At 39.6% G+C, this 13,022-nt stretch overlaps 1 protein-coding gene across 1 annotated transcript; it reads left to right on the top strand.

The window, feature by feature from the left end:
• The first annotated feature begins 8,592 nt into the window (after positions 1-8,592).
• LOC131216916 (uncharacterized) lies at positions 8,593-10,761 on the top strand. Its single transcript, XM_058211527.1, has one exon. It carries the CDS (start codon positions 8,775-8,777, stop codon positions 10,512-10,514), a length of 1,740 nt encoding a protein of 579 aa, XP_058067510.1. The 5' UTR covers positions 8,593-8,774; the 3' UTR covers positions 10,515-10,761.
• Positions 10,762-13,022: the final 2,261 nt, after the last annotated feature.

Here is a 13,022-nt window from a genome sequence, read left to right as displayed (position 1 = left end):
TAGTTTTTAATGGTTTATTGTGACTCAAATTACAGTAGATCTGCAATAGCTTTGAGTATGTTCTTTTCTTTCTAAGATTGTGAACTTAGGATGCCCTGTTATTCACCATTGTCTCTTGGGCATGGTTGGGTGATGGAACCTTTCCTAACTTTCACAATTCTCTTGTGATTGACTGTGAAATTGGTAAATTATTGTTGTTTGCCATTGTCTGCTAGACATGGTTCAGTGACGGAATCATTTCCAAATCTTCACCATTCGTATCTATTGATGATTTGATCCATGAGAAGTTCAGAGATTAGACAAATCTCTTTTTACTAGCTGGGTAAGATAGGACTCTGATTTTAGTTGTGTCCTCGAATTATGTAAGGTAGCTTCCCAATTGCTATAAGTAGATCCTTGTGTAACATCCCGAAAAAATCCGTACAAAGACTCGAGTACCACTTCAAGCAAAAATCACTAAGGGTTAAATTATGTAAAAATTAGACAAAAATTAATTAAGTACTAAACTAAATAATCAGTGGAATTAGCTTGAACCACTTTCTATATGAATTACAAGACCCAAAACTATTAGAATCGCTAACTCTACATTACCTAAAAACTTAGGAGAAATCCCAAAACCCAGTTGCTCTCGGGAGCACATTGAAACTCCGTATTAGACCTACACCGCGCGTCGAAAGTCCGATGACTGCGAAACTATACGGTTATGACCGCCTTACTGGGCTTGACGACCATTGTGGGAATCGAGCCCGACTAGTATCCAAAAACACACAACTTGAGCTGAGAGCAAAGTGTGTGAAAACGCAAATATACTTAAAAAATGAACTCAAACTTAAGTGAATTGGGCCGTTCGCTTATAGGCTAAATCTAAGGTTTCAGACTGTCAGATTCTGACCCAATTACACCCTTGGATCAGGAAAATTTTCCTACATAGGTCAGTGTACTTTTGGCCCTAATCGAGTGACAATAGCCATTGAACTGAAACTGATCTTCCACGGACGATCCACAAATTCGATCGGGCCAAAATCTTAACTTGGCTTAGATCCATTGTCAGGGAACTTGCCCCTGACCGTGTGCAGGTAATGGGCTTCCAGATGGGCCCCGTTCATTAGAAACGGACACCCTTTGGCTATAACCTAAGTATACCATGGCCCTGGGGCCATTTGCGTCAGTTCTGAGCCTATATAAGGGCCTTAACCCACCCCTCTCTCATTCCATACGATTTTCCAAACCCTAAGAGAGGGAAGAGAGGAAAGAGAAGGAGAAAGTGAGAAGTGTGAGAGATCCTTGGAGTTTGCTGCAACGATTCTTCCCTGCTACTCCACACATTGAATCATCCCTAAACCTATCTATACAAGCGATTCTGATTCCATTCTTGGGTAAGAAATCATAATCCTAATCTGTTTTAGGTATCCAAGTAGGTGAATCGACGAAATAGCTAACCTATTTCGTGATTCAAGTAGCAGTTGTGCCATACACAAAGGCGTAGTATTCGAACTGAGTTCGATACGAGTATACCGACGAAATGTGCAGACTATAAATATTTAGGTTATGGTTTTTAAGGCTTTTAACGTCAATAATGGTTTATGACTGACTTGCTTGCTATCACATGCGCTTAGATATGATGTTTTTAGCGTCTTACACATCTATATGAATTATGTAGAATATAATGCATTCCATGTGTTCGTTAAAATGTCTGAATGAATATGGAATTATGATTTGTGCTTGTCATGCTTGTTAATCGAAAATACATGATCGTTGTATGTGTGGTAACTCCTTTGTGAAAGGATCCGCCATAATATGGGTTATAGCTAATATATTACATGTATGTTGTAGTGTGTAGTCTAGGTGTTTGATAAAATACCTGAATGAGTAATTGTTTGATGAAATGTATTTATTAAAGGTGTTGGGATGAGATCTTCAATTACCTTAATGATTCGAATAGATTTCTCTATGTAATTTACATTATGCTTAATGATTTATGCATGAAATGTACATGTGTGATATCATGCTCACTATATGTTTATAGAATGCTCAAATGATTGAAATGCATGAGTTGGTTGTTAAATCTTGTTATGACTACTATATGGAAATGCTATTACTTGGAGTATGATTGGGACTACTACGTAGTCCAGGCAATCAGTAACAATTCCTATTTAGTAGCCGAATTATTCTCGCCACATTTGATGTGTTCGATGAATCCGAGTCGTACGATGATTGTTGATAGTGGTACCATGTCGATTAATTCAGCGTACGCTCGTACCAGCCGAATTTGTCTAATAAACCGATTAACCTATTGTATGTTTACCATGTATGGACGCTACTTCTTGAATCTAAGGTACCACTTACCAATGTAAAACCTACTTCAACTATAGTACCACGATCCGCTAAGACTCATGAGCTGGGCATGGTGGTATGGGACACCGTGGTCGAGCTGTCGGCCTACGTTGGGGCGACGAACCTCCCCATAGTGACCAATGAGCAACCCAAACTCGTGAGCCGAATACGGTGGTATGGAACACTGTATTTGAGCTGTTGGCCTCCATTGGTGCAGCCTAGCTGTGGTCCCCAATCGGGTTGGTGACGAGCCTTCGAAAATAGACTGTCAGTTGGTAGGGCGTTGGTGGAGTAACCTCGAATACAAAATAGGCCTACTTCGGCACAGCCTAGCTGTGGTCCCCAATTGAGTTGGTGACGAGCCTTCGAAAATATACTGCCAATTGGTAGGGCATTGGTGGTAGTGACCTTGAGTGTGAATTAAGCCTATGCTAAGGTAACGAGCCTCCCGTAACAACTTATGGTATAAACTCGCGAACTTGCCTATCGTATGTGATTAACTAGGACTGACGACCATAGATGGATCATTGTTTGGGTAAATGATATAAAGGGAGGTACCTTAGCTTCTCAAACTGGCTGTAGAATAAGTTTAATTAAGAACTTGGCTAATCACGTACATGCACCGCATTTGTATGTGCCTTTGGCGTTGGAGTTGAGCACAGAGGAAGGGGTGCATGCCACGATCGTAAGATGATGTCGTAGAGGGAGTACAGGCGAGGGCATGCATCATTAATACATATCATCCCTGCATTGATATGAATAGCTAAGATTGTTTGATGTATTGCTTTATCATTACTGCTTGACTGAATTGATAACATGTTAACCTTTGTTTTATAGTTCCACTGAATTAGCTATTCATTCCCACTTGGGACAGTGTTCTAAAATACCACCCAGACTCGGGTCTAGATGCAGGTAATGGTGGAATCTATGCAGCTGAAATGGACTTCATAGGTGAGGAGGAAGAGTTCTCCTACATTCAGCTCTCAGGCGGGTCTATGTAGACCCCGTACTGATTCGACGGGTTTACAGGGACTTATGATTTAGTCAAACACCTTATATTTGATAATTTCTCTATTTTGAACCAATACATGTATATATTCAGCCCGGTAACATACTCATACTCTGAAGATTATGAAACACTTATATAATTTATATATCTATCTCAGTCTTCCGCTTGCTAAATTACATTAACTCTGGAGTATGATATGCTGTTTTAATATAATCTCACTCATGTTTAAATGCATTAATATAGACAACATTCAAAAATCATTATCTATGTTGCATAAGTGATGTTCTGAACCTCGGGAGTTGAGATTTACTCGACCCCTGATTTTCAGGGCGTTACACCTTGGCACCCTAGTTCTCACCTTTGAATTATATAAGTTTTAGATTAATATTTCACCATTATTCCATCAATTTCATTTGATTTAGATTTCATCTTAATCTAGTTCTACTTAGTTTCAAATTACATACAAGTTTCAATCCCTGTGGATTCGACCTTGGTCTTACTGAGTTTATTACTACATCATAACCCTATACTTGGGGTATTATTCAAACCATTGTTTATTGAATTAAATAAACCAAATAATGTAATTAAATTACAAGCTTCATCTTTTAACCTTAGCTAAGAGATTAGCCTAGCATGGCTAACATCCTATAACAAAATAAAAACTAACAAGATAAACTAGAACCAAAGGATTAAAGAAGAATGACGACTCCATGAAAGCTCCACCACCCCTAGGTCTCTCTCCCAAGCCCTATTTCATATTTAAAACATATAAAAACACCCATTTAAATAGAAAAATTTTGCATTGACTTTAAACTGACTTCAAATTTCCACATGTTTTTTACACTTCGGTCACACTGACCATGGCCTTCAGTCGCACCGAAGATCACTTCGATCACATTGAATTTGTCTCTTGGTTGCAGCTGAATTTCTTCAATATTCATCTGAAGTCTTTGTTTCCCTCAAGTTAGACCAAACTCTACTTTAGTAGCACTGAACATGGCTTTGGTTGGACCTAATAGTCAAGCCAAATTAACTATGAAAATTATAATTTCTCACCAAATTATTTTGAGTACTTTCGGTCAAACTAAACCAACCTCAGGTGGGACTGAATAGCCTATTATTTCTATTAATGAACAGTGTAATTTTTTAGCATTTTCTTCATCCTTTGTGCCTTATTTTCTTGGATCTTTAGCACTTGAAATTTTCAATAATATCTTCCAAATCTCTGGTTTTTCATCGATCATTCATTTTGAGTTTTAAATATTTCTTTTAAGCACGTATTCATCTTTATCATCTAAATTATCTCTTATGTAGAAAACATATCTTATTAGAATGATTAATCAATTAAATGCAGCTAAAACTAATGCAATTGAGAGGCCGGTTCAGGTTTTCTTCTTACTTTACCCTTTATACCTGTTTTTTTATAAAACTGTACCCTAGACTGTATTATCCTTAATTTATTTACCCCTTTTCTCACCCTAGGGTTCCCTGAATTGAAATCGGTGAATTCCTTGGATTATGGACTAATTGTTGTGCATGTGTGGATGATTAGCACTTATTTTTTAGCATCGTTTGGTTTATAATTTTTTTTACAAATCCAACCTTAGCTTGTGTATGCCTGGACTCGTGCGGATTCCCCTTGTTTGAATGCTTAAGCTTTTGTGTAGGATGTGCAATTGTTATGTGATTGTTTTGAACTAGAGCCCTTTCATTTTGAAGGGGAGTAGACAAATCTCTTATGCACGTGTGGGCTTAGCAAAAATTATTTAGACCATTAATCTACTAATGCTAACATTGATGCATTATTTTAAAAGAAAATCCCTAACTCAAAGCTTATATCCATCTAATTTCTCTCCATTTAATGTGTGTTATTGTTGCAATATTTTTTTAATAGTCTATTTTAAGGGTAAGATTAAAATGTAAGAAATATTATCAAAATCATATGATTTTTAAGTTAACATGATTGTAACCATCCATAAAAACATTCTAAATAAGTCATACATCAATTTAGCGTTTCAACTTTCAACTAGTTAAGAAGTAAAAAAAATTATAAAATAAGCTTAATGTTTGATGTTGAAGAGAATATATATTATTTAACATCTAACAAATAATAAAATAAAATACTTTACCTTTATTAAATGATTCTTAAAGCCCTACCAACTTACAAACATAAAATTAAAGCCAGATGGAGCTTAAAATAGAAGAGAACAAGTATAATTTGAGTTATAAATCGCAGAATTCAAAACATAAAATTATAAGATGTATATAAAAAGGGATTGAAAATGAGATTCAAAACGTTTTGCTTAAGATTCTATTCTTCCACACTGGTGTTGTAATTATCATCTTAAATGTCCATATATAGGCAGCGAATTTAGGGAGTGTTTGGCACGGGGTATTAGATGGGATTAAGTGGGATTAGGGCTATACACAAGCCAAGCTAGCTCGAAAAGCTCGCTCGGATTGGCTCGATTTAGCTTGACTTGACTCGACTCGAACGATAAATCAAGGCGAGCCAAGCTTTATATAACCCAGCTCGTTTTGAAAACAAGCCAAGTTCAAACATAGTGGAGTTTGACTCGACTCGACTCGAACTTGGCTTGGCTCGAAGCTCGAGCTCGGCTTGACTTTAATATATTATTATTATTATTATTATATTAATGTATATTATATTATATTTAAAAAAAAAATATAAACCCGATCGTACCCGTCCGTCTCTCTTATACCATTTCCCTTCCTTACCTAACCTACCACGCTCGAGCTCCTCTCTCTCTCTCTTTCTATCTCTCTCTCTCTCCACTCGGTTACTTGCCCGAGCTTGACTCAACGTCAACCCGGCTTGTCTCAGCTGTACGGCTTACACTCACCTGAGCTCTCCTCTCTCTCTCTCTCTCAGAGTATCAACAACAAAGTATCATCTATGGTTTTATCTAATATTATATGTGTGTGTGTATTATTAATTAAATATTTGATTTGGGGGTTGGGTCGGTTGGGTCGAGTTGCTGGGTTAAGTCAGGCGTGGGTTGCGGGTTGGGTTAGGTTGGGAGCAAGCTCGACTTGACTCGAGGTAAGCTTGCCTCGACTCGATCCATTAGTTCGCCTTGAGCTCGACTCGAAAGTTTTGGCAAACAAGCCAAGCTTCAATAGTAAGCTCGAGCTCGAGCTCGAACTCAAGAAGAGCACGGACAAGCCAAACCAAGCTTGGCCCACCTCGACTCGACTTGGCTCGATGCACAGCCCTAAGTGGGATAGAATTGCATTTGGTCCGGTGAAATTCCATCCAGCATTTGGAGAGGTTAGGATTAGGTGGGATGGGATTTCATTTAGTCCCACGGAATTGCATTTGGTCTCATGTAGGATTTTCATGGATTTTGAAATTCACTACACATGTGAGCCCCACATTGATGCATGCGTTTATCTATGTTGTCCATCCAAATACACTGTTTACACATGACATTCTGGTTATATAATTATACAAGTGAACAACTTCCGTTTTGAATTTGGTCTGTAGCTTACAATTCCATAGTCCACCAAACATGATTTTGCTTAATCTGGTGTCATCCTGTGGCAGAATTTTTATCTCAAACGAAATTGGAGGGCTACAATGGCATGGAATTTCCAAACATGGAATCATGGTGCAGTAATGATGTTGATCACATCTAATACAATTAAGTACCATTCAGTTCCACGGACCAAACACGTTACAGTTGGCCTATGAAGGGAAGTTTTGGGCATGTTCCATCCACGGTATGGAATCTACAGATCAATGGTCCAGATTTCAGAACCATGGGCTCCACTTATCAGAACTACAAACCGCGGGTATTGGCACGGCGTCGCCGATCCAAAGTTCCTTCAATCCCGTTTAAAACTCCGTGGTTTTTTCGCAATTCCATTTCAAAACAAGCCTTTTCTGCTTAATCCCTTCTTAAAATTCAAATTCAAATTCAAACCAACCCTTCTAGATACTTCCTTTAATCATTGATAATAAGCTTTCCTAGGAAGACTCGCCCCTTATGCCCCGCCTCTTAGAGATCCAATCTGTTCATCTAAAAGATCTTAGCACATATAGTCTACAAACCAAAAATTACACTGATCAAAGATCTTCACCATCCATGCTTAGGGGAGTTAGAAACAGCTTTTTCAGGCTGTTGCTAAATTATTCTTGATCAGAATTTCGATGAGAGAGAATTTTTTACGTGTAGTCTACATATCATGGGACCTTTTAAATGGACAGTCCGGATCAACACGTGGTCAGGCATAAAGAGCGAGCAAGGTTACAGCGAGCCTCCTTAGCTAATTCCATCTAAAACAGGGGATGATACGGTGATCTAGAAGCCGGTAGAATTGGAATTTGGTATATCATCTCTACACATTACACGTGGCCAAGGGAATCATTGTTCTACACCGTCCATCTACTTTCCCCTAATGTTTAAACAACATATTCAAAAGAAAAAAAATCGATAAAACGATCCTATCCATCTGATTAATGGCCATCAAATCAAAAGTAGAAAATAAAAAATTTAACGGTCCAACATTCAGTGAATTAATCAAATTAAAATTGTTGGATATAATCTTCATATAAGTGAGTTTTGATAAATGATTCATCCATGACATGCCCCACTATATGGACGGATCCGATTAAAACATAAACCTTCCACGTGTACTGTGGGGGATGTTTTACTATATGTTTTTCTACGAGCTCTAATGTCGTAACATGTCCCGTCCGTATAACATCCTCCACTCCCCGCACGTGTTGCTTTTATCACTGTCGCCATCCACAGGGCCCACACGATGAGAATTTCCTATGATTTGAACGGTCCATATCTTTTTAATACTATAAAAGAAATCCATTATTGAAAATCAAACTTCCAAAATAATCCTAGCCTTTGAATTTTAAATTCGAATGCAATTCGTTGAACATTTTCTTCCATTGTTCTAAATTCATCTAGAGACGATGGTAAGCTTTCTTATAGCATATATTCCAAAATATGGACGATTTCGATCATCGTAACACTCATCGTGGCCCCCGGTGGTGGCGACACACGTACGACGGATTATAAGTCGCGACGGACACAAAACGACTCCCTTTCCCCTCACCTCCCCCTCTTCAAACCCCAAGATAACCACCAAACCTCCTCTCAACGGCTACTCCTCTCACCTCGTCTATCTGTTGAAATTACCGCCCCTCTCTGCAAGGTCTATCCCTTGAAATTACAAATATACCCCTCCCTCTCCCTCCCCCTCCCCCTCTATCCCTCTCTGCAAGTTCCATCATTCAAACCTTGAAATTACAAAAAAAAACTTCTCTCTCTCTCTGCGCAAGATCTATCCCTTGAAATTGCGAATATACACCTCCCTCTCCCTCTCCCTCTCCCTCTCGGTCAAGATTCGTCCCTTGAAATTACAAGAATACCCCTCTCTCTCTTTCTGCAAGATGTCCCGAACATGGGAAGACCTGCCCTCGGAATGCTGGGAATCGATTTTCCGTCTCCTGAAAAACCCTAACCACCTTCAAACCCTCTCTCTAGTCTCCAAATCCTTCCTCTCCCTCACCAATACCGTCCGATCTTCCCTCACCATCTACGATCCAACGGCCCAGATCCTCTCCCTCCCCCGCCTCTTCCTCAGATTCCCCCACCTCACCCACATCAAGCTCGCCACCACCCCATCCGTCGATCTTGACCCCATCATCCGCGCCATCGCCCGGTCCCACCTCAACCTCCATTCCCTCGATCTCTTCGGCCAAAGGTGGATCCCCATCCCCGCCATCAGAGATCTGGGCCGCAAGATGGATGCGACGCTCAGGATCCTCTCCTGCAGGAGGCTCCAGTTTTTGGACGACCGGGATCTGATCGCCATCGCCGACTCGTTCCCGTCCTTGGAAGTTCTCGACATCGCCTACCCAGAGCAGGATCTTGGCTCGGCACCTCCGCCAAACCCCGGTCAGTTCCCAGGGACGGTCACCGATGCAGGGATTGTCGAGCTTTCGTCAAAGCTGCGGAATCTACGGTCAATCGATGTCTCAGGGAACCATTTCATATCCGATAAGTCTCTGGACGCAATCTCTTTGAATTGTGGAACTCTGGCTGAGATTGTGGCCCGCGACTGCAGTTTTGTTACTTGTGACGGGGTACGTTCCGTTATCTGCCGGTGCCCAAATCTGGTTTCGTTGTCGATAAACAGAAGCAGGGTCCCTCCTTCCTTGATCGGATGTGTTGGGAAGTCTTTGAGCTGTCTTAATCTGTCCCAAATGGTTATTTCAGATGAATTGCTGTTTTCGACTGCTAAAGCTAATCTCCCACTACAGAAGCTTGCAATTTCCCGTTGCCAAGGTTTTACATTCGTTGGCATTTTGATGCTTTTGTCTGCCTATCAGTCTCTCCATCATTTGGATCTTGAAGGAGCGGATTTCCTCACCGACGGTTCAATGTTGGTTTTATCCGAATATCTCCGGAACATAATCTCCATTAATCTCAAATCGTGTGCCCGTCTGAAAAATTCGACGTTCTTCAACCTCGCGATGAACTGCCATTTTCTTGAAGAAATCTGTATGGAGAGGACGGGCCTCGGGGAAGAGGATTCCATGCCAGATTTGGTGAAAAACCCATGTATACATACATTGAAGTTGGCATGGAATAAGAGCCTGAGTGATGAAACGCTCAAAGGTGTGGGGTCCATTTGTTCGGGATTGAGATCGCTTGACGTAAGCCATTGTTGGAGCGTCACTGAAAATGGAATTGGGGAGATCGGGAAGCGATGCACTGAGATAACGGAACTGAAGGTGAATGGCTGTGGAAGGGTTCGGAATATAGGAATGGGTGTGGAATTTTTGAAATTGGAGATTTTGAGGGCGGCTGGATCAGGGATTGGAGATGAAGGGCTGGCAATGATGGCCAGGCAGGGATGTCGGGCCCTTCGGATGCTGGATTTGGAAGGGTGTTTGGGAGTGACCAAAATAGGGGTGAAGGAGTTGCTGGGTAGCAATGGCTGTGTGGAATTGAAGGAGGTGAATTTGAAGAATTGCTGTAATGTGAGTGCTGATGTGTTGGCTTGGATGGTGTTTTCAAGGCCGTCGCTTAGGAAGATTGGCCCTCCTTCAGGTCATCTTCCGATGGGTAAGCAGAGGGAGCTGTTCTTGAGACATGGATGCATGGTTTGTAATGGTGAGTTTTGAGGCCTTTTTTTTCAAAATTGATTTGAATTGTAGTTTTGTTTGTTCCTACAATTTGTAGAGAGTTTTTAGGGGTATTTCATTGATTTGAATTGTAGTTGTGTTTGCCCCTGCAATTTGTAGAGAAATTCTCAATTGGGGCCTATTAACTTTCACTAGATTGATGTTGAAGATTGTTTTGTGGTGTATTGTTTGTTATGACTAGTTTTTGAGAGGGTTTTCATTGATTTGATTCTGAATTTTTACTGAAGTTTGTTTGTTTGTTTGTTTGTTTGTTTTTTTTTTTTTCTAATTTTGCAATTTTTAGGGAAATTGTCAAGTCAGGCACATTCACTTTCTGTAGATTAAATATTGCTATATCATAGATGATGAATTGCTGAGATATTTTTTCACAGCCGTCTGATGGTCAGACCACCTATTGGGGTTTTAGATCTCAACCCCACTTTTTTTTTTCAATATTAGAGTGGGCCCTGCACATAATCAATTGATCAGTATCAAATGTAAATACCAGAAAGCTGTGAAAATGTCTTCATTGAAATTAGGTATGCAGGCAGTTGACTGTAGATCATAGCTGTGAAAATGTTTCAGATTATCGTTTTTGAATGATCCTAAACAATTTCCCAGATTTCAACCATGTAACAATGGTTTTGACATCAATCATGTGATCTGTAGCTTAAATAGCATGTCAATGTCATGATATTCGATCATGTGATCTGTTACTTAAAATACAATGTCGATGTCGTGGCATTGATCATGTGATTTGTAGCTTAAAGTATCACATCAATGCCTTGTGATGGCATTTCAGAAACAGAGAAATAGAAAATCTCCATGACAAGCAGTTTTGTATGTACTGCCAGATTGCATTTGGCCATATCCTTGTTTGTCTAGGGCAATGCGGAGAGCTGATGCCCTCATTTCCATGACAAATCATTGAGTGAGATCCGAACAGAGTCCGTCCTTATTATTTGAGGTTTTAAAACTCAATTAACTCGACTCACTTGAGAGTCTGTTGAGTCGAGTAACTCAGTCGAGTAACTCTGCCTTGTTGTAATGATGATTTTTAAATTTTGTGAGTTGGGTTTTGTTGAGTTTTATGAAAGTTTCAAGTTATTCTGAGTTTATTGAGTGCACTGGATGAGTCAAATGAGTCTTGAATGAGTCATAACAAAAACATTCTTTTATTATTATTATTATTTTTTTATAACTAATGCAATCCGATCCACTGTCGAGCCGAGTCACTTTTTTTCTATCGTTTATATATAGGTTCTTTATTGTTGTTATTGGGGCACAATGCATCCTATCAATCTTGGAGACTGGATCAGTGTAAAAATAGCAAGCATGCAAAATACAAATAATTCTTTCTTCTGATTCTTAGGTAGGCATATGAAAGTACCCCAAATCAACAGTTGGTTGAAATAGCTATTGAAAAATAATACAGAAATAATATTTTCTGTAAAATATGAAAAACTGAAAATGACGTGAAATCAGGACAGGCTGAAGCACATATGAGAACGCTGTCTTTAAAGCATTATTTGGCCCTACTCAAGTAGATTGAGTATGCTAAAAGGTTACAGGTAAATCGCTTCTAGGAAATGACGAGCCTAATGTGAATCTGCGTCCAACAAAAAATTGTTGAAATATATTGATTTTAATATATTTTAAATAAAAATATTATATATATTTTTTATAAAATGGTTTGCAAAAAACTATTTTTTAAGTGTTATGGGAATAGTCCCACATTGGAAAAAGAGAGAGATTTTTGTGGTTATATGAGAAAGGTGGAGTATTATAATGTTTACTCACTTAGTCCGAGGAGTATCGGACTGCGCGCGGGCTCGGTCTCGGGCTCGGTGCGAGGGCGTGGGCATGTGAGGTAGTGTGGCTATAGAAGCGCTAGTAGCGCACTTTGCACTTCGTACGTTCGCATTGTGTTGCAGACTATTGCATATGGCTAGCCCAACAGCTAGAAACGGCTAGCCAGTGTGTCTAAACGGTCAGAAACTGTTGCATGCAGTAGCTATTACACCACATGCACAATAGTCAGAAATTGCCAATAACGGCTAGTTTCTCATAATAACTAGAAAACAGTCATGTGGATTTAAGTCCTTGGACCAAAACTGCCAGCAATCCTAGCCTATATATACAGGGCCTGGATGAGTTTACAATCCATAAAAAATCACACTTCAGCATACTCATACGAACCAAGTCCTCTCCTACAAATAGAAACTCCAACAAGATAATAAGGTTCATTCGAACCATTGCCTGAAGAATAGACCAGTGTTGTGGTCTAGAACGGTTCATCTGAACCATTAGCTGAAGAACAGACCGGTGCAGTGGTCTAACTCTAATTTCTTTTTCTTTTTCTTTTTGGGATTTTCCTTTTATTGTTTCTACCAAACATTTGTGTACAAGAGTTCCATTGGTGGGTCCACGTTTTTACTGGACGTAGATCTACATCAAGCTCGTTGTATCCTAAAAGTGATTTTCCTGTAACCTTTCAGCATGCTCAAT

The sequence above is a fragment of the Magnolia sinica genome, chromosome 10, assembly GCF_029962835.1.
Source record: "Magnolia sinica isolate HGM2019 chromosome 10, MsV1, whole genome shotgun sequence".
NCBI lineage: Eukaryota > Viridiplantae > Streptophyta > Magnoliopsida > Magnoliales > Magnoliaceae > Magnolia > Magnolia sinica.
Note: the sequence above shows the minus strand (reverse complement) of the source record. Positions and strands in the feature narration are given on the sequence as shown.